The sequence below is a fragment of the Harpegnathos saltator genome, unplaced genomic scaffold (assembly GCF_003227715.2).
Source record: "Harpegnathos saltator strain DR-91 unplaced genomic scaffold, Hsal_v8.6 scaffold688, whole genome shotgun sequence".
NCBI classification, from domain to species: Eukaryota; Metazoa; Arthropoda; class Insecta; order Hymenoptera; family Formicidae; genus Harpegnathos; species Harpegnathos saltator.
The window spans coordinates 525743-550788 of record NW_020230524.1 but is presented as its reverse complement, the minus strand read 5'-3'; the positions used below and the strand labels follow the sequence as shown (position 1 = coordinate 550788).

The following is a 25046-nucleotide window of genomic DNA, read 5'->3' as shown; positions in this document are numbered from 1 at the left end:
AATTCAAGAGTCATGACAATACCGACTGTTTCAGCCGCACGGAGATAACACGAACATTTGTATCCTTATTTTGTTTCTGTAGAATTCTGTAGAATTCTTGTAGAATTCTTGTAGAATTTAATTTTTAAGCAGTGAAAAGGGGAGATTTATACAATTAATCTATACGTAAACTTAAATTGCCTGAGACGAAGCAAGAATGTCGTGTTATCTTCGGTGTAGCTGAAGCAGTCGGTATTGTCATGACTCTTGAATTACCTCCAGGACCATTATTCCCGAAAATTGGTGAAAAATATATACGGATATTTTATCAGCGGAGCAATTTAATTGACTGAGAATCGTGATATCCAGCGACATTGATGAAATATCGTATGCGACACTTTACAAGAATACAAGCTCATGCCCCTCGGAGCCCCTTTGTCAATACGAAAATTTACCCAAGGCCGACAGTCTATAGCATTACCTCGTCAGTGGCTAAACTCTACCGAACTTATACTCGCCGAAGCTTAGCAAAAGCATGATGCATGTGGTGATACGTCCGTTTATCAGATCTTGGAGGCGAGAAATAATGAAGAAGTTGCATTGCGAAATGAGGATCGCCAACCGTTGTAGAAATTCGCAACCTGCACGCTCCATTGCGCTCGTATCTGCTCATGTGAGATTTTACGACCGAGCGTCGATAACGTCCTTCGCGTGTTTCGTATCAGAAGCCTCATGCGTGTAATCTGCCACTGCAATCATTTCGCAAACGTGTGACGATCACATGATTCTGGCTGGCACCTTTTTGTACTCCAAAATATCGAGATAGCAATGCTGTGTTAGCTTACTGAAGATTAAAACTCATATTGACAGGAACAGTCAAGTTCTGGATCACGTGATCAGTCTGGCATCTATTTTTCGACGACGTTGACGTATATAGGAAGGAACTTTGCATTTTGTGTGTAAATATATCGTTACAGAAGGTTTCTGTGTTTGCGTCCAGGCGACGAATTATCGTGAACAAAAGGACAAAGGTCAGTCGGAAGTTATGACGAGGATACAATACTCTATGGCGCGCAGAGACGAAAGCATCGTCGATGATTACCATGGCACCGAGGTTAGAGCACTGTGCACAAAAAATGTATTTTAATCTATGAACGTATCTTTCTCCTTCCCCTTCTCTTTCACTCTTCTCAATTATATTCCGTGATTTCTATCTATTTAATATTTGAATCTAGGACATCTCTTGTTCGCTTCAAATGTTACACAAATTGGGACTAAGATATTCTTACATAATCTGTTTTAATTATGTTTTCCTCTTGAAAGAAAATTGAGGATATTCTATATAAATATATATAAAAAAAAACGGATATTCCATCCGCAGATAGCAGATCCTTACAGATGGCTGGAGGATCCAGATTCGGAAGAAACAAAAGCTTTCGTTGAAGCTCAGAACGCTATTACAAAGCCATATTTAGCTTCATGTAGTGTGCGTAATAATATTCACAAGAGATTAAAACAATTATGGGACTTCCCAAAATACTCGTGCCCTGCCAAGTATGGTGGGAAGTACTATTTTTATAAAAACACTGGCTTACAAAACCAGAGGTACAGTATATTTATATTTATCATATATTATTATTACGTGACTATTGTCATGGTATCTATTGTGAACTTATAGTTTAAACGCAAATATAAAATTTTGTTCGCAGTGTTTTGTATGTACAGGATACTCTTGAGAGCGAACCAAGAGTGTTTCTTGATCCTAATACTTTCTCCGAAGATGGGACTGTTGCCATTACCAGTAGTAGTTTTAGTGAGGATGGTAGCATATTTGCGTATGGTTTATCTAAAAGTGGTTCTGATTGGAGCACAATCCATTTTTTAAATGCGGAAACTGGTATGATTGAAGATTTTTGCAATTCTATTGTGCACAATGTCTGTGTACATCGAGTACACATAATAGTGTTGGGAAAGTGATTTCGCAAAAGTAACTTGGTTTCGTTATTTGTTACCATCATCTGTATCTTATCTAGGTGAAAAGTATCCTGAAATTTTGGAAAAAGTAAAATTCTCCCCGATTACATGGACCCACGACAACCGCGGCATTTTTTACGGGCAGTATCGAGATCAACAAGGAAAAACGGATGGCTCGGAAACGTTAGGTAATCAAAATCAAAAGTTATGCTATCACGTTGTTGGTACGTCGCAGTCGGATGATGTTGTTGCGGTTGAGTTTCCCGAGGAACCATTATGGAGGATGTAAGTTTTGCAAGGGAAAAAAATTCATGTGTTAGAAAAAAAAAAATACTATATTACATTAAACACTTGTAATAAATGTACCTTTACTTACATCAGAGGTGCGCAAGTCTCTGATTGTGGTAACTGGCTCATTATTACCCCTCTGAAGGACTGCAGGGATAATTTAGTGTTTTTTACACCGTTAAAAGCTGAAATGAAGATAACTACGAATTTACCATTAACACAAGTTGTCGATGTACTCGAAGCTGACTATGAAGTTAGTAGCGAACATTATCCGCTCCTAAATTTTCTACTTCTAATATCTTCACCCTAATATCTTCAATGACACTTTGTGGACTTTCAGTATGTGACTAACGTTGGTACCAAAGCTGTGTTCCGCACAAATAAAAATGCACCTAACTACAAGTTGATAGCCATAGATTTGTTAGATCACGGACAAGACAAGTGGGTAGATCTTTTGCCGGAGCATCCTGAGAACGTGCTAGACTGGGCCACTGCTGTGGACGGAGATAAGTTTGTTGCTTGTTATATACAGGATGTTAAGGTAAATATTGAGGCAAATCATGATTACGATAAAAATTATTATGTTGCAGTGGCAATAACAATGCACTCTGACGATCGAATATATAATTTGCAGAATATCTTGCAACTGCATTGCTTGAGTACCGGTAACGTACTTAGAACATTCCCTCTCGATCTTGGCACCGTTGTTGGATTCTCAGGCGAGAAGAAGTATTCCGAAATATTCTACCAGTTTACGTCGTTCTTGACACCCGGCATCATATACACAATTGATTTGAAGAAGGAAGAAGAGCCACGAGTTAGTATTTGTTTCGTTTTAAGTGCTACAAGTATGAGATGCTATTTGGAGCACGGTGCCTATTAAATACAATTATAGATCGACTTAATAACGGTCGCTTTCAGGTACTGCGAGAGATTAAAGTGGAACACTTTGATGCGAGTTTATACAAGACTAGTCAGATATTTTATCCGAGCAAGGATGGTACAAAAATTCCCATGTTCATAGTGACGAAAAGCGTATGTATATATTATACAACAAAATTTCCGTTGCATGCTGTGATAAATATCGATCGGGTACTATTGAAGATGTCAACTATATTGAGTAACCGAAGGGTCCGTCTTTGTAACCGTTCTCGCTTTATGGTTGTTAAATTTGAACCACAGACGCGTGATCTTTGATAGTACTTGGTCGGTGTTAAAAATCAGGGGATTAGACAAAGTTTTTAACTTAGGACGCTGTACTGGACGGAACCATGCCAGCTTTACTTTACGGATACGGTGGCTTCAATGCAAGTATTCAGCCTACGTTCAGTGTTACAAGACTCGTTTTTATACAACATTTAGATGGGGTACTCGCTGTTGCCAATGTTCGTGGAGGAGGGTACGTGGCGATCCAACGTACGGGGAAACTGCTCCGGAACATTTGTGTTGGTTCGTACGAAATATCATGCTTCGTGTTGCAGGGAATATGGAGAAAAGTGGCACAACGCGGGTCGCTTCTTCAATAGACAAAATGTATTCGACGATTTTCAGTATGCAGCCAAGTATCTTATTGAGAATGGATACACCAGTTCGGCGAAGTTAACGATTCAAGGCGGCAGTAATGGTGGTTTAGCTGTCGCCACTTGTATAAATCAACGACCTGATTTGTTCGGCGCGGCCATAGCTCAAGTGGGGTTAGTTAACGAGCAATGAGAACTATTGTGTTACAGTGCATTCAGATTATTCGTCTTTCAATTAATCGCTCTTAAACGAGACCCAACACACGTGTACACGATTGCATCGGATATATAAGTAGATGAGATACGCGATTCACGCCGCTAAAATTTCGATGGGAATTTCAGAGTCATGGATATGCTGCGTTTCCACAAGTTCACCATCGGTTCCGCCTGGGTCTCGGACTACGGAAGCGCGGATGATCCCAAGCATTTCCAGAATCTATTGAAATACTCACCGTTGCACAACGTCAAAGTACCACAGGACGATATACAGTACCCGGCGACGTTGCTTCTGACAGCCGACCACGATGACCGTGTCGTCCCACTGCATACTCTTAAATTAATAGCGACTCTTCAATATACTCTTGGAAACGTACCAAAACAAACCAATCCTTTACTCGCAAGAATAGATACTAAGGCAGGCCACGGAAGCGGGAAACCAACCATGAAAGTAGTAAGTGTTCTCGCAATCCGATATATCTATGAACGATTGCATTACGAACACATATCTGATTAATTTAGAAGGCGCCGATTATATATAAGGGAGAATATTTCGTTTCAGATTGAGGAGAGCACCGATATCTTATCATTTATCGTGCAGTCCTTGGGCTTGGTATTCAAATCGTAATTAAAGCTTGAAGCAGCAATACGCGGATCCAATATGTTGCGTAAGTATTGCAGGAATCAAAGAACCGTAATGTGATACACGTCACTAAATTCTATGTGGTTATTGTGTGTAACGCAAAAAGCATTGTCGCGGACTCATCCAATCGTGCTTCGATCACAAATTGTTTTATAATAATGTGTTTCTATTGCCAAATAAAAACTATGAAATTTATACTTCACACTATACACACCGGCAACTTTTCGTAACACTCTCTCCCTCTCTCTGCGAACTCTGCGCCCGAATCCATCGCCACGTAATCCCAAAAACTAATATATATTCAGTATTGGGAAAGTTACTTTGCAAAAGTATCTATCGTATTATAAAAGTAAAGGTATTGTAAAAGGTATTGTAAAAGTATCTAGTTACGGTTTTTTCACTGAAAAAGTAAGTCACAGTTACAAGTTACTGACTTTCAAAAGTAACATATTACAGTTATAGTTATTTAGAAAGTAACGAGTCGTTATACTTTTAAGTTACTTTTTTACAATAATAGCGCTATTATTTTAAATTTCGTAATCGTGTAAATTCCCTCAATTTTATATAAAAGTAGTTTGTTGATTATTATATATTCCTCATATTGTATATAATTTTTAAAAATTAGATTCATTAGTTTAAATAAACAATTTATGTTTATTCTTTAAAACTATTAATAATAACTGGACAGAGAAATGTTCAATTGTTCTCGTTTCCAAGTTTATTACTATTAAATTACTTATTAAATTAAACTATTAAATTGGTTACTAGTTATCACAAACAAATGTAACCAAGTTACAGTTATAGAGAAAATAGTTATGGAAAAAATGAATCTGAATTAGGTTACCAACAAAAAGTAACTGTATCTGCAAAATTCGTTACAAGTAAACGAGTTACTTCCCAACTCTGTACATATTTATATTCAAGGGCCTGTGTTTGTTTGCTGCGATTGATATTATCGCGCAGCCGTTTATGTCGGAAGCGCGGACGACCACGACGTTCTCTTAAACGCTAAAGGATACAATAATTGTATATTCTCTGTTGAACTCTGGTATTATAATTACGATATATTTAGGGTGTCAGTAACGGTAACAGCGCTCGAAGCAATCGGTGATACAGCAGCTGTTACAAAAGTCGTGGTGGTTCTCTTACGGATTACCGATACAACGGCGATTTCACTGTGCGTGAACTAATATTATGACGGTAAAATTAACAATCCTGCCCCGGTGAGCCCCGAGTTTACATAACGCGCTCGCAGACATTGCGCTACGCATCCTCGAGGAATGTATAAAAAACGGTAAGAAGTCACCGCAGGATTGTATATGTCACCGCAGCTAGTGTGCACGACCTTCGGCTAGAGATAAGATCAAACGGAGATAAACTACACGCGGCGCATATCTTTCGTGGTGAAGACCAGCGCTAGACGATAGCAAGGTAGCTGCGTCACGCTCGCGATATTTTCTCGACTCTAATTTACGAATATGTCAGAGCTCCTGCTGATCGAAGCCGCTGGTGAACATCGCCGCGAAGTATTGCGAGAAGAATTTCCCCAAATATTGTTCCTCCTTGACTGGCCAGACACCTTCCAGAAAGCCAATATGTCCGCCACGCGACGTCACCACGACGGCCACGTTTTTGCTCTTGCTGATCTCCTTCAGAGGTATCGCTGAAAGTATCCGTTGGGGAATCTTTACACGTCGAGCCGTTTCGCAATGCAGGGCGCAATCGAGAAGGCACAAGCCTGTCACAAGCCACGAACGATCATCACAGCTCGTTTTGTCTCGCTTACCTTTCAGCGGCTGGAACGGGTCGTCCGCCGCGTTCAGACACAACGTCGGTACTTCGATCAGATGCAACTTGTCGTGGATCGTCGCGTTGCTGTAATAGTCCTCGACGTCCTTGTAGCCGAATTGCTTCGCCGTAAAGTGCGAGTCGAATTCCCTTATCGTTTGGCTCTGTCGCGAGTAGAATGCAACAAAAGTAACATCAGCACGGCGCATCAGATCACGAAAATATCTTCCAGGCAGATACAGAACAGCCTCCAGAACAGACTTTTCAGAGATGCTTTAGAGCCGCTTGAAAGCCGCTCTTTATTTCTTTTAGACGTTTCTAGGATGTCTGTCATAGCAAATTTTTGCTGTCTGGGCTGCGACTCTCCTCCGTATCTGCGTTTAATTGGAATGAGCTGACACGATGACGACAAAACGACGTACCTTGAGGATGGTGTCCATATCCACGTTGAGGGGGCCGATGTCGGAAGTGTTATACTTCTGTATAGTGCGACGTAGATTGCTAGCTAGGTGCTTGTTCAGCATTAGATTAAAGTAGTTCTCCTCCGTGTTCTTCAACGCGGCGAACACGTTCCATGGTACCGAGATAATAAGGCAAGCTTTCAGTTTGGTTCTCGCCGTTAGGCCTCCTTGCGCCAGGTAGTTACCTAGAATCAACCTGCGCGCGACGAAAGGGGCGCGTACAGATCACATTGAATTAAGCTGAGGGAGAACGAAACTCGACACCGTGCATCCGGGAAGAGAGAAACTGGTCGCTTACCCTCCCATGGAGATTCCGGTGGCTCCGAGGATCGCGTGAGGATGAAGCTTCTTCACGTGCTCTATGACTTCGGTTAAGTCGTCGTAGTTTGCGGCGCAGTACGTTCGCGGGGTCTGCAGGTAACGAGAGGAACATATTATTCTCGATGATGCGACAGAGGTGATGCCGCATTGAGACGGAGGAAAGCGGTCAGAGCGTTACGCTTCGACCTGGGATCAAACTGGTCAAACTTCGCGCGCAAAGACGAGCTGGACTCCATCATTGACCGCGTTCAGCAGAACAAAGTGATCAGAGAGCGCTTAGTGATTATTGTCTGTGATTGGAGCATTCTTTTAGATTCTTCATAGACCCAGAAGTATTTACCAATCGGGAGCGAGATTCAGTGGAAAATCTAGTAATGTTGTCCAACTGTCGAGTCTGCTGAATGCAGCCATTGTTGACCGCTTCTCAGCGACCGATCCTACCTTAAGCTTCATCCCGCCTAGACCTCTGTTGTTGAAGATCACGCATCGTATCCCGATCTTTCTCGCGGCTGACACCAGGCACTTGATGTACTCCGCTTGGCTGCCACCCGTGAGACCCGGCAGGATAATCACGATCGGCGAGGTAACGGAGCAGTCCTTCTCAGCCCAGTCCAGAGCCACCTCGCCGCCATCGGACAGAGTCAGGATTTCTCTGTTTTGACAGAGAAACGGAGTCTGTTTATTAGTGTGTGCGAATTCCTGGCCGCTGTTGGGCGCGAGCGAGGTGCCGCGTGTTCACCCCGACTATTCCCTGCGATTTCCTCGCACCAACCTGCGGTATTCGACATGTGGCAGTATTCGGGACCTCAGAATGCTGGCGAAGATGGTCTGCGCCCGCGATTCGAAGCACCATAACGTCGGCCAGAATTTGTTCTGCACCAGCGGGATGTTCGCCTCCAGGAACGAGCGGAACGGCCCGTTGGCGCAAACCAGCAGAGGTGTCTGAGTAATCAAAATAATAATGATTCACTTTTCATAATTTAACCCTTTGTGTTGCATGTTTCTTTATTTCTAATGGATATAATTTTGTGAAACTGTGAAAAATACGAAATTCAAAATGGCGGACCCAATATGGCGGACTAAATTTTTAAAATCAGCCGAATTCGCTTGAAATTTGTTATTTAAGGGTTTTCAAGGTTTTCGAGTTTTTAATTACAAATTCGTTATCGAAAATTCGAAATACCAGAACTATGACGGATATATACGATAAGGTTCGGTTGACACTCAGGTCAGGTTGCCCGGTTCTCAAGCACAGTCAGGTATAGCGATACTGCTGTCGTCAGCAGCTCACGCAGATCGCCACGACGCGGCACGCCTTCTAGACTGGTCATTCAGACCCCAAAAATTTGGATACGACATAACAATATCCTGTCTGCTCTGACACTTCGCTCGCTCACTGCCTATTCTAGAAAATCTCTGAATTTCGAGCATGCGAAAACAATAATTACTCGACAATTGATTTATTGCTCTTTATTTTTAAAATTAAATATAATAAGCAACATTGCTTCTAATTTTGTATTTTTCATGCCGGATTCGTATTCAGCGACTTCAAGAACCCCCGAATAACAAGTCTCAAGCGAATTCGACTGATTTTGAAAAACGATCATCTAAAAGTAAAAAGATATACATTCCTCGTACATGTATAATCGTATGATTAGCATTAGTTAAATATTTAGCATTAGTTAAATATTTGAACGGCGGAACATTGTTACAGCTTTTTACGTAAGAAGCTAAACATGCGTGGCTGGGAAGTCGCCAGTGACAATTGGTTCTTATTTGCTACTTTCTTTCGATAATCGAAAATTCCGTCCGCCATATTGGACCCGCCATTTTGAATTTTGTATTTTTCACACCGGATTTGTATTCAGCGATCCCAAGAAGCTCCAGATGATGATTTTGAAGTATACGTTATTACTTAAAATTTCATGCAAACGAATTTATTCTCTGAAAACGACAGTTTTGTTCAGTATATGCTTATTAATAACAAATTACTTATTTGAAATGACTCTAAAAGTTGATGCGTTAGAGGAACATTTTAGTAGTCCGACAATACCAAATATGCCAAAGAAATATGTGAAAAATTTAAATTATTGGAAAAACAAGCTTGGATGCTAGGTGACACTCTGGAGGGATCACTAGCAAAGGGTTAAATAATCACTCATTCTGTGTTTTACTTCCGTGTATATACACGAGGGCGGCACGTGGCACCAGCGAGAAATATATTCCGTTCGCAAAATTTTCCGACTGCACTATTTTATTTATCGGTCAAATAACCTTGAAGGGGTGAGAGGGGGGGAGAGAGAGAGAGAGAGAGAGAAAAAATAACATTAACTAATCATGAATAATTCATACGCACTCGCTGCGTGGGTTGTCGAACCGTGTTCAGTTATTACGGTGTTTGATTTGTATTATTATTTATTGCAAATGATTGCAAAAACAACGGCAGTGTTGCAATTACGACATGCGACGACAGAAGTTATCGAAAGAAAGTAGCAAATAAGAAATTGTCACTGGCGACTTCCCAGTCACGCATGTTTAGCTTCTTACGTAAAAAGCTGTAACAATGTTCCGAGAAAGATATTTACATAAGGTCAACCTTCTTATTTTGTGCTGTATGGGATATGTTTATTCTAAGATCAAAATATAATAGAACTGGTTTTTATTGAGTTTGACAATTTATATATTATATATTGTCGTATATACGAATATCTGTTTTTTTTTTTATTTATTTACTTGCTCTTCTGCTTCGATTGTCTTCAGTTCAATTATTATCAGAGCTGAGAAACGTTGAACAGGTTATTACACGAATTTATTCATTTAACTTGCGATTTGGACGAACTCACCTGTGCTCAATTACCTGTGCAATAAAAAGATTGTTGTATTTTAAAAAATTGACAAATTCCATATATATTGCCTTCTAAAATAGAAATACTTAAATTTGCTTTGTTTTACACGCTTTAACCTTGCTGCTTGTTATGTTCAGTTGTTTCCATTCTCAAAGCTAATTATCTAAGCCAGAGCTCGGCAAAATGTGCACGCGACGGCCGATTTTCGACTATTTCCCACCGCTATTCCCCTTACCTCGCCGCTCCGCGCGCTACCTACAAGCCGTTCGAGTCTCAAGAGCGTGTTTCCAATAGTTTTCCACGTCACCCATGAAGTACTATTGTTAACGCATTTTTTTTTTTTAAGTGGTATCCCCGGTAAGCCTAATCCACTGATGACTGTAACAACCCGTAACTAATTGAACAGAAGCGAAATAAAATATGTTAAATGAAGAATATTCAATTCGATTTTCGGCGTTTTTTATTGGTAAGAGTGGAAACGTCAATTTGGATATTGCATGTAGCGAGCCGCATAAGACGTAAGGAATCGTCGCTTAACCCGTAACTGCTGTTCTCCGGTCAATTTGACCATTGCACTATTTGAAATTTAAATAACGCGGTTAATTTTCTAGTTGCGTATTCATCCGTCAGTGTATTTTTTTACATTCTGAATGTCAGTCGACTGATATACGCGCAGTTGTGTGGTCGTGTTATTTGTCAAGATATTCATCAATTCCGTTTCCTACCGGTCAATTTGACCGGTGAACAGTGTGCGCGTACTTAAAATGGCTTCACAGCAGTTACGGGTTAAAGAAGAACACTTCTCATTTTTTATAAAATTTTTCTTCATTTTTGACAAATGAAGAGGCCTACTGGGGATACCACTTAAAAAAAAACGCGTCGACAATAATACCTCATGGGTGACGTGAAAACTATTGGAAACACGCTCCTGAGGCTCGAACGGCTTGTAGGCAGCGCGCGGAGCGGCGAGGTGAAGGGAATAGCGGTGGGCGGAGATAGTCAAAAATCAGCCGTCGCGTGCATATTTTGCCGAGCTCTGATCTAAGCTAAAAAGTAGTTCAATATGTAATAAGTATTCAATGTGCAATAAGTGTCCAATATGTATTAAATGTAATAAATATGTAAAAAGTGTACAATATGTGTATAAATTTTTCGACTCATAATTTTGACCAATTATTACATTATTTGTTGTAGATAATTGAGCTAATTTTCATAAAAAAGTTGTCATATATGACATTATACGAGTATTATACTGTATGTAATATATTCACACATTAATATACCATTTTCAAGAGTTTTTATCTCAGTGGTTAAATAAATATCACCCTAACCACCTTCATTTCGAGGGACCAAAGTTGTCACGATCGTCTCCGTTCTTTTGTTAGTAACTTTTCAACAAACAGTGAGCGACGTTTCTCGTTTGCTGCAAGTTACTCGGGGATATACTTTTAACAACCTACGTCAAGCTCGTTGATCTTTGAAAAGGTTGGCTTTTTCGTCAAACATTCCCCGTGTATTTTTATTAACCTTTTTCATGCGGACATTCTGTCATACTTAAAAGCACGAAATCTGCTCGCTGAAATTACACGATTGCGATCCTTGCGTCACAGGCTCACATGCTCACAAATAATTATCCGGGACTCACCGCTTTACCTGCGTGCGCGCACACACACAAGCCCACAGCGCTGTGGTCACAGGGCGAGAGTGTCCCGGAATTTTAAGGTCAAATTAATAAACGGTACGTCACACTTCGTGACTAATGTCGTGTACGGAGGGTCGTGCGACAGGGAGAGAGAGAGAGAGAGTATATCGCGGAAATCCTGTCTACGTATCGAACTAGTGCAACGCTCCGCGTAAAATTCACGCTCAAAGTGCACCCGAAAAGTTCCCACACCGTCGGGAGAAATAACGTAAAAAAAAAAAAAAGAACAAATCGACACGAATAAGTATCATATTTATGTGATGCACAAATTTAGGTTGGCATCTGCAGGATGGGGAACAAAGGATTCGGAGCCCCTGAACAGCTTTGAGAATACGCAAGATAGAAAGAAAAACGTTAAATACAAAAGTTGCAGGGTTTCAAGTGACGCGTCGCACAGCGATACTGATATGACCTTGAACAGCGTCATCAAGGTTATGGGAAGGTCACTGTGAATTTTTTAGATGGAATTTTTTCCCCCATTTTTTATTACACCATCTTTTTCTACCACATAACTTGGGTCCCCTTTCGTCGGAAATGTTTCTTCATCTGCCCAATATTTTTTGAGATATTTGAGGGAAACTTGGTAAAACTTTTTCGATATTTGACTCACGATACCTCGGAAATTCGTCGGACTCGTCGGAAGAGAAAGCGGTACCAGACTTTTTTATTCTATTTGGCCTCAAGAATATGCTATTGCAATAGTGCCTTAACTTTTGTTAACGATTTTGAAATTTCCAAAGTGTGGGTTGAGGATGTCGCTCTGAGGACCGGAGTCTCAAACACAGAGACGTTGCATAATTCTGGTCCCCGAAGTATGGGAAAAACGCGGATCTACGTGGGGAAAAGAAGTTTGAACGAATTAACGCGACGAAGAGCGAATCGGACGCGCTTTGCTTCAAAAGGGTAAAATTTCCGGTTGTTCGGAGCTGAATTTAGGTTATAATAATCAGCAGTTCCGCTTCCTTCCGACCAAACCGCGCTCTTGCGGTTCGTTCATTGCCGCGTTAATTTAACTAAACTTCGTTCTCCATGCAGGATTTAGAAGACACGAAAAGTGAACCCGCCAGGTGAAGAGCGCTTAAAATTCCTCATCAGGCTTACGAGCGATGCAGAGAGTTTATTTGCCGGATACGCATGGCGATCGCGTGACATATATCGTATTCGATCACTTCCTGTTTGCTTTCTCAAAAAGTTTTGCAACTACTTGTCTTTCATTTTCGAGTTACCATACTGTGATCAAAATGTATCTGAACTTTATGTTTTAAAAATCGCGGGTAAACTGTAAATCAAATCCGTTTGCTTTCTAAAGTTGGTATACACATGTCCTTCACATTTGGTGAAAAAATCACGGCGTTCCTTCAAGCCGCTTGAAAGCGACAGTTGTTTATTGTGCACGGCGATTTTTACAATGTCGAAAAATATAGAGCCAAGAATTTGTTTGATATTTCGTTCACAAACGTATTCGAAATGTTGCAAAAAGCTTATGGCGATGAAAACAAGTTCGTCGAAAACAAGTACGTTTAGAAAACAAGTGGTTTAAGAAGTTTCAAGAAGGAGACGAGAATCCGTTGAAGACGACCCACGCACTGGAAGACCATCAACGTCAACGGATGACGCTCGCATTGAGAAAGTGAAAGAATTGATGCTCCAAAATCGTCGATTGACTGTGCGAGAGATAGCAGATGAAGTTGAAATATCATTTGGATCGTGCCAGCACACAATCCGTAAGAAACGATCGGAAAATTGTGGGAAAACAACTCGTGGATTCTGCATCACGACAACGCACCATCGCATACCTCGACACTTGTATGTGAATTTCTGACAGAACAATCTCAACGAATGTCGCTCCGCAAGCACCGTATTCACCAGACATGGCCCCCTGCGACTCTTTCCTGTCCCCCCTATTGAAAAAACCACTTCGCGGACAGCGTTTCGAATCGATTGAGGACCTCAGAGAAAAATGGCTGCGTGAATTGAAGGCCATACCGTCTGCCGTGTATGAACGATGTTTCCAGGACTGGATCAAACGCTGGCATATGTGCGTTGCAAGCAATGGAGACTACTTTGAAGGAGACTATAAGAATTTTGATGATTGAATTGTAATTTTGATTTTTAGAAACAAAGTTCGGATACTTTTTCATCACAGTATATCTTCCTGCCGCGAATTTATATTTATGGTAATTATGATACGTGCGTTAACGTGTCGTTAACATAGACAACGTATCGCCGTTTTAATACGAATGTCAACTGTTTTTGTTAACCTTGTGAGCACCCGTACGTCCGACAAATATTGCTGAACTACCGGAACTGAATACGCGAACTGAACGCGCATGTGATGCGAACGCGCTTTCTGATGAGTTTGCTTTTTCGATTTTTCCTGTCGGAAAAACATGAAAATTGCTCATTGTTGCCAACAATTGGTGTTCACGATCTTTCGCGATTGTTTCAGCGACTTATAATAGCGAGTAATAAAAACGAGTGATAAAAAAGATTTCATTCGTCTCGTCCATTATTTGGAACTTTTCAACAAATTACTTTTCTTACCGATGGATTTACGACAAACTCCGCGCTCTGACGAAAGAATGACGCTTGCGTGTTGAAACACGCTCGTGACATACGCATGTACAGTTCACACATTGCGCGCAATAAACGTAAATGACGTAATGGGCAATCGTTCCTATTTTTCACCACGTCAGTTTCCTTTTACATCGATTCAGGATGAGCGGTCAATTTTCATATAGCTCAGCGAGCGCAACGAGCGATCCAAGAGCCGGAATGCCTTCTCGAACGCCTCTAAAAGCTGTCAGCTAAAAGACGCTTGAAAAAATACGTCCTTAAAACAGCCCTCGGAACAGCTTGTCCTGCGAAATATCCTCGTGCGTGACACTCGCTCGTGGAGAAGATATCATCCGGGAGACATTCCCGTGATTGAACAGCAACAGCCAGCGCGTTAATATTGTATTGCAGTGGAGTCAAGCGACGAGAGTCGATTCGCCCGGCGCACTTTACGCGATAAGGGAAGCGATTCGGAGTCGCAAGGACGTCGAGGAGTACCATAGCAACGCGACAATCCACGACAAATCGCATCCGATCGAAGTCGTCGCGCCTTTTCAGGCACACCCCAGTCGAGAGACGCGCATGTGAACAACGGGCGTCCTCGAGGTCGCGACGTACGTGCGGGTCGCTGTGTGCGTGTTTTAGGGGCGCAGCCGAGTGATTTAATTTCGCGTAAAGATTACTTCTCCATTCAGCCCAGAGAAATGTTGGGCGCGTATAAAAGGCGCCGCTGTTTGACGCTGCTTAACCGGCTCTCTCGCCCCGGCTCGTTGCTCGATGAATGCGTCACGCGTCGACGAGGTACAAACGATAAGTTGCCCCATTTCAGAGTTCATCGCGTCCATACGAATAATCGACTAATCGACGAGCTGATCGACGGCCCTAATCTGTGATTAGCGAGTGCGCGCGATTAACCGCCAATATCAAAGTTAGTCGCCGTCCGCCGCCGCTGACCGTGCCCGTTGTTGCCTTATATATATATATATATATCTCTCTCAAGGTCTCCGCGCTGACATATTTCGCGAGACGATCGATCGGCGCACGGCAGTGCCGCCGTCATTGGCGCACTGTCAAATCGCGGCTCTTCGCCGAGAGTTTTATCTCGATAGCGACACGCGCCGTCCTTTCCAGATATCGTCACCGTGATAAATAGCGCGTCGCGATAACGCGCGTCATCGAAAGTCATCGCCGTCGCCGAGATCGAGAGATCACGGAGATGCGTGCGCTCGACACGTCGAAACGACGACGTTCCATTCTCGCTTTCGACCCGCGGAAGAAAGAGCTCGCGTGCTCACCGAGAAGCAGCGTTCTCGCGACGGCGGCGGCCACACGTACACACACAAACACACACACACACATACACACACGTGACTGCGATCCGATTATCGCCGGTACCAATTGCGTTTAATGATAGGCGAAGTTTCCGGTCATGAGAGCACGCGTGACAGATACGATCCGTGCGCGCAGCCGGCTGATCTCCTGCGCGGTACAGCAGCCGAGAGTGCTCGCGCGAAATGCCCCCTCCTGCCCCCCGCCCCTCCTCCTCCGCCCCGCACCACTCTCTTCTCCTTTCGAGACTCGGTCAGGTTTGGAGTTTGCGAGCGGATTCCTCTTCGGTCGCAGTCCCTCTCAGAAAATCTCGCTCACGAAACGCGCGATTGATAATCGGGCGAGCGGAGGATCCCCCCTCCCCCTCCTCCCGCGATCATCACACTCACCTTGACGACCTCGCAGAGATAATAAATGCAGAAGCCGATGCCCAGCAGCGCGCCGTAGTACAACTTGGGGATATATTGGATGCTCTCGAAAAGCTGCAGCAGCATCGTGGCGTGTTATCTGGTGACCCTGGCGGCCACCGATGGCACTCTCGCTGGCGTAGCGAGCGCGGATCTACGTCGCGTCCTCAGGCCGAGGAGACGCCGATGCTGGACTTCGCACGCTGATAGCCGGTGTTTAACGAGCGACGGCCGCGAGCGAAAGCCGGCAAAGGAAGGCTCGTCGCTGGTGTATGCATGCCGCGCGAGTAATTGGACGGCCTGCCGACTGGCTAGCTGGCTGGCGTCGGTGGAGCGGAGTCCACCGGCAGATACGGCACGACGATAACCTCCCAAGTTCGATCACGTGCGTGAAACGCACGAGCTCACAGCAACGCATATCTGCGACAAAAAGGAGGAGGAAAAGTGAGCGTGTGGCGGTGGCGGCGGCGGCGGCGGCGGCGGATGGTTGATAAATTGATGGAAATCAATTCGAGCCCGATCGAGCGCGATCGCGTTTCGTATTCCACTTTTTCGACTTCCCGGCTCATTCCTGCGGCAGCGGAGGACTCGCGCGGCGTGCCTGCGGATTTCGTCCTTGCGGCTTCCTTGATGAATCATTTAGCGCGCTTCCTCTCTCTCTCTCTCTCTCTCTCTCTCTCTCGAGCGCGCGCGCGCTTCAGATGCGGTCCTGTATACAGGCACAGACACTTGCAGCAATATTGCTGCAACGTTGCGGTAATATTGCTGCTACCGTCTGTGCTGTCCGAAACATCACAACGTTGCTGCAACTTTTGGGCTGTATGGGATATGAGGTGTTTCACCGAGATAATACTTTGAGACGGGACGTTACCTTCTGGTCTTCCCGCTCGCGAAATGCAATAGGTCTGTTTTTCTATCGCTGAACTAGTGTATACTCAGAGAACATAAAGAGAAATAGATATACATTTGGGAGTTAGTGAAAGGGAGAGAAGAAGAGAACAAGTGTAAGTTAGTACAGCCAGTCCAGCAATAGAAAACAAACCCAATGTCACTCGATCTTCCGCCGCCCTCGTTATCGTGTGAGTTGTACAACGGAAGTTTTAAAATTCTGTCGAGATTCAATGGCCGTGATAATGGGGTTATAGATCATGAAGCTTTAAACTGTGTGGATCTAGCTTGTAGTTTAATCGACTGAATATATGAAAGTTCATGTTTAGTCACAATTGAAGAAAAACGCTTGTTGCATATTTATGACGTTCGATATAGCTTCAAAGCTGTATAGCTTCAAAGCTATATCGAACATGTAAACGGTTATTTTTCGATCACGGCTAGTTGACGTACGTAAGGCAAGCAGTGGCTATCTCTTATTCGTAGAAGAGTATTTGCAAATATACGCGACTGCGATAAGTGGTACATATATTAATATTTCTTTTCACTACTTAATTTATTTATAGAGTTTTACGTAACAGGAAAACGAGATTAAATCATTATCCGATAAACGACTTTTTGCTGCGTGACCCGTGAGTGACTCGCACTATTTTATACAAAATGCGAGAGAGAGAGAGAGAGAGAGAGAGAGAGAGAGAGAGAGAGAGAGAGAGAGAAGAGAGAGAGAGAGTGCGACATTAAAGATTATAATTTTTAATTTCATAAATTATACAACTTTTAATTAAAAATTATAATTTTTACTTCCATAAATCAGACAATTTTTAATTTCCCTTGCAAACATAATTCTCGTGAAAATGCTTCATCATGTCGCGCTGATATCTTTAAGAAGACGTTCAAACTAGTATGTATGTAAGGTAAACGTAAATGAACGAATGTAAGGTAAACGTTATTACGCCACTTTAGGCAAAGACTAATATTTGAGAGTTTATTTTGAGAAAGTGGTGTTAGGTAAGACTATGAATCTTACTAAAAGTTATTATTGTAAATTAGCAAAGACACATATATAAATTAGAAATAAACAAGATTTATTCATTTATACAAAAAAAAAAAGATAAGTGCGAACTGCAAATGACGCCACTCTATCTCGTATCATATTATGTTATATAAAAACCATATCACTTTGTAATATTATACCTTTTTATCATCTTTTATTATATTTCAATCGTACAAAACTAAGACGCTTTATATTACTACCTAAAAATATCTCATTTTATCATACTATAAGATACAATGTCACTTCATAGGTTAGTAATCATTTAGAAGCAAATTCGGTCGAAAATAATCAAAAGTGACAGATCTTTGATGTGGGCTTTTGAGATTGGTTTTCACGGAAAATCACATTATATTATATTTTCGTATGCTCACTTTAGCGGAGCCATTTGACACGCTATCACGACTTCTTTCTGGTAATTTTCAAAGACACTTATTCAGCTGTGTTTTATTACACGCTTAGAACAAGCTAAGCTGACGTAAATTGGGTCAATGACGTAATTCGATATGTTCACCTCGTATCATATTTAGATATTACACCGAATAAATAAAGATAAAGTACAAACTGCCTCCTAGTTGATTCGCGGATATCAATGACGTGTGAAATCAGTGTCGAGTTGAAGTGAAATACATTAGTCATCGTGATGTGTAGCAATCAGATACACGCGTCAGGTCTTGAATCTTGTAATCACCGTGTTTCAGTGTCCTCGTTTCAAAGTGAGCAGCGACTTTGCTCGCGCAAAATCAGCTACACGCGAGATAAGCAGAGAGAGAGGGAGAGGAGAAAACTCAATGTCCTTTCACTTCGACTATTCTGCAAACGGGCTTTAATCGGACACAATCGAGCCTATCTACCAGCAGGCTCACCTTCGAATTTTTGAATCTTTGGATGACGGCGTTGTTCAATTGTCACGCTATCGTTGACCGAAACATAACAGACGGCAGAAGAGCTGCGTGACATGACAGCGTGACGGTAACGACAATATCATTCAAAATTTTGCAAAGTAAATGTACAGGTATCAGCTGACAACAACAGCTACAACAGCAAAACCAATATCTATGATATTGACTCGCGAATAAGTAATGTCAGCGGACGCATTAGAAAAGGGCAAGGACGGTGACATCGGCGGTGACGATGAATAAATTAACTTAAAATCTTCTCATTCCACATGTGAATAATCAAGCCACTGGAAACAATAATAAATGTAAAAATGTGCCGCTGCGTTCTAACAAGTTCACCGAGCCAGTCCGCCGTGCTTCACTGTGTGCAAAACAGCGGCATTCAACAACGGATCGGGTCGAGGCCGAGACAGGTGAGAGAAAACGGCTCGTATATGCTGTTATATAATCAGAAGTCTCACGAAACCCTAAGACGACTCGTGATAACCGCGGATCAATGCGAGGGTCGTTCAGGGCTCGTTCAGCGTTCGGCGAGACGAGGTTGCTCATCCTCGACGTCGCCGGCACGTCTCGCGCAAAATCCTCCACCGGGAAGCCACGTCCGAGAGCGACACCGCATTTCGACGCACACAGACGCACAAGCGTGCGTGCGTGCGTGCGTGCGCGCGCGCGCGCGCGCGCGCGCGACGCGGAAATGTCGCGAGAGCGAGAGCGAGAGCGAGAGCGCGCTGCAGATTATTACGTAACGACGACGACGTGAAGTTTGCGCGCGCTCGCGCTCGCTCCCGCCGCAACCTTCGCCGCGAAGTACCGCCGTCACCGATGCTCATCGCCGCGCGACTACCGTCCCGCCCGTGCTCTCTCACCTTCGAAACTGCGGTGGACGAGCCTCGCGAGGCCGTGCTGCTTGAGGTCGGCTCGCGGAGAAGGTCCGCGCGGATGCGCGCGCGATCGATGAAGGGACGGCCGCCGTCGCCGCCGTCGCCGCCGCCGCCGCCGCCGCCGCCGCCGTCGCGGAACGCTCGTCGTCTCGGTCTCCGCGACAGGTACCCGTTGGCGTAACTGCAGGCATCGCTGAATACCTGCAGCCCGTCGGCGCGATCAGCACCGACCGATGAGACACTCCGTGTGCCGCGCGGTGCTGCTCTCGATGGAGCGCGCTCGAGTGCTCGTGCGTTGGCAGCACCTGCCGGCTCCTCGGCGAATGTCCCGGCCATGACGATGGGAGTGACATGTGCTTGCTTGCTTGCTTCTTCGTGGATGAATCTATATCGGGTTGTTCGGATAGGAATTTCGCGAACTTCTTTGCACGAAAGTGAAAGATGATATTTTTAGTGGAAAGGATAAAGTTTTATTCTGTTAAGGATTTCATTGACCTGATTTTGTTCCAACACCTCTCTTGCCATCCTTGAGGCAATAACACGATTCCACGCTCGTCGAAGCTTCTTGTCTTTATTGACTAAGAATTGAATCAAGTGGTTTCTCATACTTTCGTTTGTATCGAAATTTTTACCATCCAAAGAATTTTGCAGTAACCGAAGTGCTAATCGGATGGTGTCAGGTCAGGGGAATATGGCGGATGCGGTAGCAAATCTATTCAAGAGCTAACAGCTTCTGGCGAGTCACTAAACTTGTGTGAGGTCTGGGCGTTGTCATGATGAAACACAACATCTTTTCTGTTCGCGAATTCTGGTCTCTTTTGCTTGATGGAATCATTCAATTTGTTCAATAGAGACAATACACATTCGAATCAATCGTTTGGTTGTTTTTGGTAGCAGCTCAGAAAAAAAATCATTCTTTTCCAATCCCACCAAACAGAGAGCGTCACCTTCGGTAAATATACAGAAAAGGGTACACCTCACCGACTTTTTTCATTTTGAAATATGTTATAAAGGATGAAATTCTGAGTGATTTTTCCTACAATACAATTATATGGGGGTCGCTTATAGTTTCTGAGATATTTGACTTTAAAGTTTTATAATTGTACGTTGAAGTATATTTGAAGTAGGCAAGCAGTGCAGGAGAAGGAGTGCGGGGGAGGGGCGGAGCCCCTCTCCCGCTTATATGTACTGTTTCCTGTATTTCTATGTATACACTATGTTTGGATTAACTGTTTGGATTGTATTGCAAATAATGGATTAACTGTTTGGATTGTACTGTAAATAACGTCAGCTTATGATATCTGGAATTTAATTGCAGGATGATCAAAATTCCAAAACTTTAAAATCAAATATCTCGGAAACTATGAGCGACCCCCCATATAGTTGTAGCAGGAAGTCACTCTACTTTCTATATATTTACCTCTACTTCAAATATACTTCAACGTACAATTATAAAACTTTAAAGTCAATTATCTCAGAAACTATAAGCGACCCCCATATAATTGTATCAGGAAAAGTTACTCAGAATTTCATCCTTTATGACATATTTCAAAATGAGAAAAATCAGTGAGGTGTACCCTTTTCTATATATTTACCTCACCTTCTTTTGATGAAAATCAGCTTTTTAATGTACTTTGAGCTGGTTCATCACGTCTGCTCCATGATCTTTTGCGTTTAATATTGTTGTACACAATCCATTATTCATCTCCAGAGTTATGAGTCGCTTCAGAAATGGATCGTTTTTCTGACGTTTTAACAGCAAATCGCAGATAGTAATGCGACGAATCAAATCTCTTTCTTTGAGAATGTGGGGAACTCAAATATCGAGCTTTAAAACGAAACCAAGTTGTCTCAAATGCTCATGTACAGTCGAATTTGATAAATTCAATCTTTCATCAATTTCTCGTGTTGTTACATGACGATTTGCGTCCATCAATGCCTTTATTTGATCTTCATCAGCCTCAACTGGTCTTCCAAAATGTGGTGCACCTTTGAGGTCGAAATCCCCAGAACGAAATTTCGAAACCAATTCTGACACTGGCTGGTTCAGTCAACACATCCTCTCCATACCCGGCACACAATTTTTTTCTTGCTTGCGCTGCATTTTTGCCTTTTCGGTAACAGAAAAGCAAAATGTGACGAAAATGCTCGCGTTGGTTTTCCATTTTTGATGCGACGCCAAACAGAAACAATTTGACAGATTCCAAAACAACCTTTTTCCGAATAAACTTTTTCTCAAATGAAACTTGAAATGTGTGTTGTAAAAATTTTAAATGACTTTTTGGTTTAGAATGAGTTAACTGTTTAGAAAGGCAACTAACGTCACTTATTTGAAAAAACCGAAATTACTTTTCGAACAACCCAATAGGATGAATGTAGGTCGCCATTATGTAAGCGCCATCATGGGCGACAATCGACGATGGGAAATCGCGGACTTTTTAAGCGCAGCTATGAAGGAAATGTACCGTATTGATCGATCGTTGAATTTGTGTCGCTCAACGAAATGGATTGTTTGGTCAAGCAACCTTGACAGATATTTCGTCAAGGTTGCTTCCGAAGGTTTGCTCGGAAATCTTTCGGATTTTCTTGCAAGCTTTTCTGAAAGCCGCGATTTCCATGTCGCGTCCCACGCGACGTTTTAGCCCGAGCGAGTTTCTTCGGCCATTTTTCCCGCGTTTCTCTTGTATTTCTATTTCATCCCGCGTGACAAATGTGAGTGTCGTATCTTTAAATATCGCGAAGAAAAATGTTTGATCGAGTGGACCAATTTTCCGGTGAGATACGAACGGTTCAGACACCCCGATTGAAAATGCCGGAATTCCGCTCGAGGGTTCAGTGGAAATCTTTAGGTGATAAAATTTAGGCCGAATTCTCATTACTTCAACCGGGATTTCCGTTCGAGCCAAGGATTTCCTCGTAGCCGCCGAATTAACGTTACATCTGTCTACCTGGGGGGAGGGGCAAATTCGTGGGGGTGTATGTATATGCGACTTGCGGTGTGCGTTCCATCGGGAATCAATTATCGAAGGTCACTGTCGGTTCTGGCGGTTGAGACCCTGCAGCGCGGTTCAGCGGTGTCGTCACAGAATCGAAGTCTTCGTCTCCTCCCTCCTGCCGGCAAGTCTGAGCTTGAAACTTTGCGCGGTTGCGCGGCGAACTTTGTTCGAATGAATAAAACCGTACACGTGTATTTCCTCTAAGCCATTCGATCGTCGTAATTGAATATGTAATTAGACACACAGAGAAAGAGGGAGGGAGAGAGAGAGAGAGAGAGAGAGGATGGGGGAAGGGAGAGGGAGAGCCTTTTTGCCGCTTATCAAATTTTTACCGATCCCCGATCGTTGGCCCGCTTAACGGTTCGTGTACTGCAAAATTCAAGTGAAATCAATCGAGCGTAAAGCGAATCAAACGAATGGAAACGCGGTATCGATGGGTACGGCGGGTGCATATTTCATGGATCAAACGTGGGGAAGAGTAATGCGAACTTCCCGTCGAATTTGTACGTACGGGACCTGCATGATCATCTTTCAATAAATGGCAATATATTAGTGCAACAGTGGCCGTGTGATATGCATAAATGAAACTGGTATGCCGCCTGTAATGGATCTTTAATGAAAATATGTGCGCGCCTGTGTGTGCCCGTGCGGGCGCGTCAGATTTAAATTTTCTATCGCATCGTTAAATGTAAATGGCATAATTACGGATAACTATATCTGCCGGCGAATGAATTGCAGAGTGAGAGAGAGAGAGAGAGAGAGAGAGAGAGAGAGAGAATTTTCTACGCTCGCAGCGTGAACACTCTCTCTCTCTCTCTCTCTCTCTCTCTCTCTCTCTCTCTCTTCAGATACACACCGTGCTATCGAAGTTGTTGATCTCATAGGGTATAACTCATGCTGACTTATCGGTGTAATTTTGCAGATTACACGTCGGGTTTGTACGCGTACACATGCACACATTGTTCGTCGCGATACGCGCATTTTTTCTATCGCACGCGGCTAATAGCGAAAACAGTTATTTAGCGTTATCGAAGTATCTGTGGGCAGGATCGAATCTAAATTCGAAATAAGCGAATTTCGCGCAACTCGCACAGCGACGTAGTGTCGTCGCTAGTATTAACTGCAAAATTTATGGTCGGTCGAATAACGCAGCACCGCGAAGTACGTGCGTTCGGAAGTATCCGTGATAAGGATCTAATTCCTACATACCCAGATCGTTTATTTTAGATCCAATCTAGAGGTAATGTCATCCAGTTTCGCGTAGCGCGACCCCGGGAGATTATTTCCGAAAGTTCGTGACTGATCGGTGTGAGAGAGAGAGAGAGAGAGAGACGTCGCCATTTATCCGATTAATCGCGATCGCAGTGGAGAAGATTGATCCTGGAAGCAAAGCGATAAACTCTCGCGCAATCGCTGTCGATACAGCTTCACGCATAACCGAGATATGACTTACGGAATTCCGCGCAGCAAGTGTGAATGACCACGCACTGTCGAGCACGTGGTCGGGAGACCACGCCTATCGCCTCGCACGTGGTCTAAGCGGCAGCGTGGTGGGGGCAAGTCCGGGTTACGAAACACGGAGACACTATAGGTCTATTCGCTTTCGACCGGTGACGTATTCGAGTGAGTGGGTTTCAATCCACCAGGAGTCGATTAAGATTCTCGGGTCGAACAGTACGAGTAGCTCTATTGGCCAAGCCTTGTGATTGGCCAATAGAGTTTTGTGACGTCATTAATCGACCCCGGGTGAGATAAGACCCATTCACTCGAATATGCCATGAACTGGGTTGCCGTTTTTGCCGTTGGAATAAAATAAGTGTATAAATCCGCGTTGAAAAAGACAGGAACATAGTTTCAGTGCAGTGCTAGTTCAGCCACAGACCTGAGTCCTTGGGTCCTGTTCTTTGCGGCTGAATTAGCGCACACTTGTGGAACTTGAAGAAGAAGATATACAGCTGCGATTTGGTGTAAAAAAGAGGGAAGGAGAATTAGTACAAGCTGATGGAGCCACAGTTCAGCCACAAAGAACAGACCTATTGTTGTTGCGCGCTCTCGCTTGTGCTTATACCTGCAGTGAGCGAGAAGACATTGACCTCGCGCAAGTAGCGACGAGCGATCTATGGAACGTGACTCAGTACATCTTCGTTTTTGGGGGCCGTAAGAGCTTCAGGTGGGTCTCATTAGAAAGCTGAGGTTCTCGCGCATCTCACTGACGCGTAGTCGTTTCTCTTGCCGTTTTGGCATCTTTTACTAAAACGGAATGCAGCGGAATAATGTCATCCTATTGATAGCACTGAAATA

At 43.3% G+C, this 25046-nt stretch overlaps 2 protein-coding genes across 6 annotated transcripts; one reads left to right on the top strand and one right to left on the bottom strand.

Moving 5' to 3' along the window:
• Nucleotides 1–468: 468 nt before the first annotated feature.
• LOC105190397 (prolyl endopeptidase) lies at nt 469–4829 on the top strand. Of its 2 annotated transcripts, none has more exons than XM_011153141.3 (13): nt 469–652; nt 980–1093; nt 1361–1584; nt 1689–1876; nt 2013–2238; nt 2335–2494; nt 2582–2782; nt 2876–3058; nt 3163–3276; nt 3492–3640; nt 3723–3935; nt 4104–4431; nt 4540–4829. In XM_011153141.3, exons 1-13 carry the CDS (start codon nt 515–517, stop codon nt 4603–4605), a joined length of 2304 nt encoding a protein of 767 aa, XP_011151443.1. In that variant the 5' UTR covers nt 469–514; the 3' UTR covers nt 4606–4829. The 2 variants fall into 2 exon arrangements, with proteins under 2 accessions (XP_011151443.1, XP_025161049.1); XM_025305264.1 differs by having other exon boundaries at nt 496–652; nt 957–1093.
• Nucleotides 4830–5540: 711 nt separating this feature from the next.
• Nucleotides 5541–24910, bottom strand: Hydr1 (abhydrolase domain containing Hydr1). 4 transcript variants are annotated; one of them, XM_025305288.1, is made up of 8 exons: nt 24814–24910; nt 19735–20134; nt 7963–8132; nt 7632–7842; nt 7168–7280; nt 6831–7065; nt 6407–6572; nt 5541–6283 (listed from the first exon to the last, which is right to left on the bottom strand). In XM_025305288.1, the coding sequence occupies exons 2-8, from the start codon at nt 20083–20085 to the stop codon at nt 6102–6104; spliced, it is 1428 nt and encodes a 475-aa protein (XP_025161073.1). In that variant the 5' UTR covers nt 20086–20134; nt 24814–24910; the 3' UTR covers nt 5541–6101. The 4 variants fall into 4 exon arrangements, with proteins under 4 accessions (XP_025161073.1, XP_025161070.1, XP_025161072.1 ...); XM_025305285.1 differs by lacking the exon at nt 24814–24910 and adding an exon at nt 16013–16450 and having other exon boundaries at nt 19735–19915; XM_025305287.1 differs by lacking the exons at nt 19735–20134; nt 24814–24910 and adding exons at nt 16013–16450; nt 19680–19699.
• Nucleotides 24911–25046: the final 136 nt, after the last annotated feature.

Excerpts from the sequence above, each read along its gene's own strand:
- LOC105190397 (XM_011153141.3), top strand. The coding sequence starts at position 515 with ATGATGCATGTGGTGATACGTCCGTTTATCAGATCTTGGAGGCGAGAA. Across the intron at positions 2,495-2,581 it reads TACTCGAAGCTGACTATGAA|TATGTGACTAACGTTGGTAC; the intron begins GTTAGTAGCGAA and ends GTGGACTTTCAG. Across the intron at positions 4,432-4,539 it reads GGAAACCAACCATGAAAGTA|ATTGAGGAGAGCACCGATAT; the intron begins GTAAGTGTTCTC and ends ATTTCGTTTCAG.
- Hydr1 (XM_025305288.1), bottom strand. The coding sequence starts at position 20,085 with ATGGCCGGGACATTCGCCGAGGAGCCGGCAGGTGCTGCCAACGCACGA. Across the intron at positions 8,133-19,734 it reads CGTCCACCGCAGTTTCGAAG|ACACCTCTGCTGGTTTGCGC; the intron begins GTGAGAGAGCAC and ends TTGATTACTCAG. Across the intron at positions 6,284-6,406 it reads CCCGTTCCAGCCGCTGAAAG|CGATACCTCTGAAGGAGATC; the intron begins GTAAGCGAGACA and ends GGATACTTTCAG.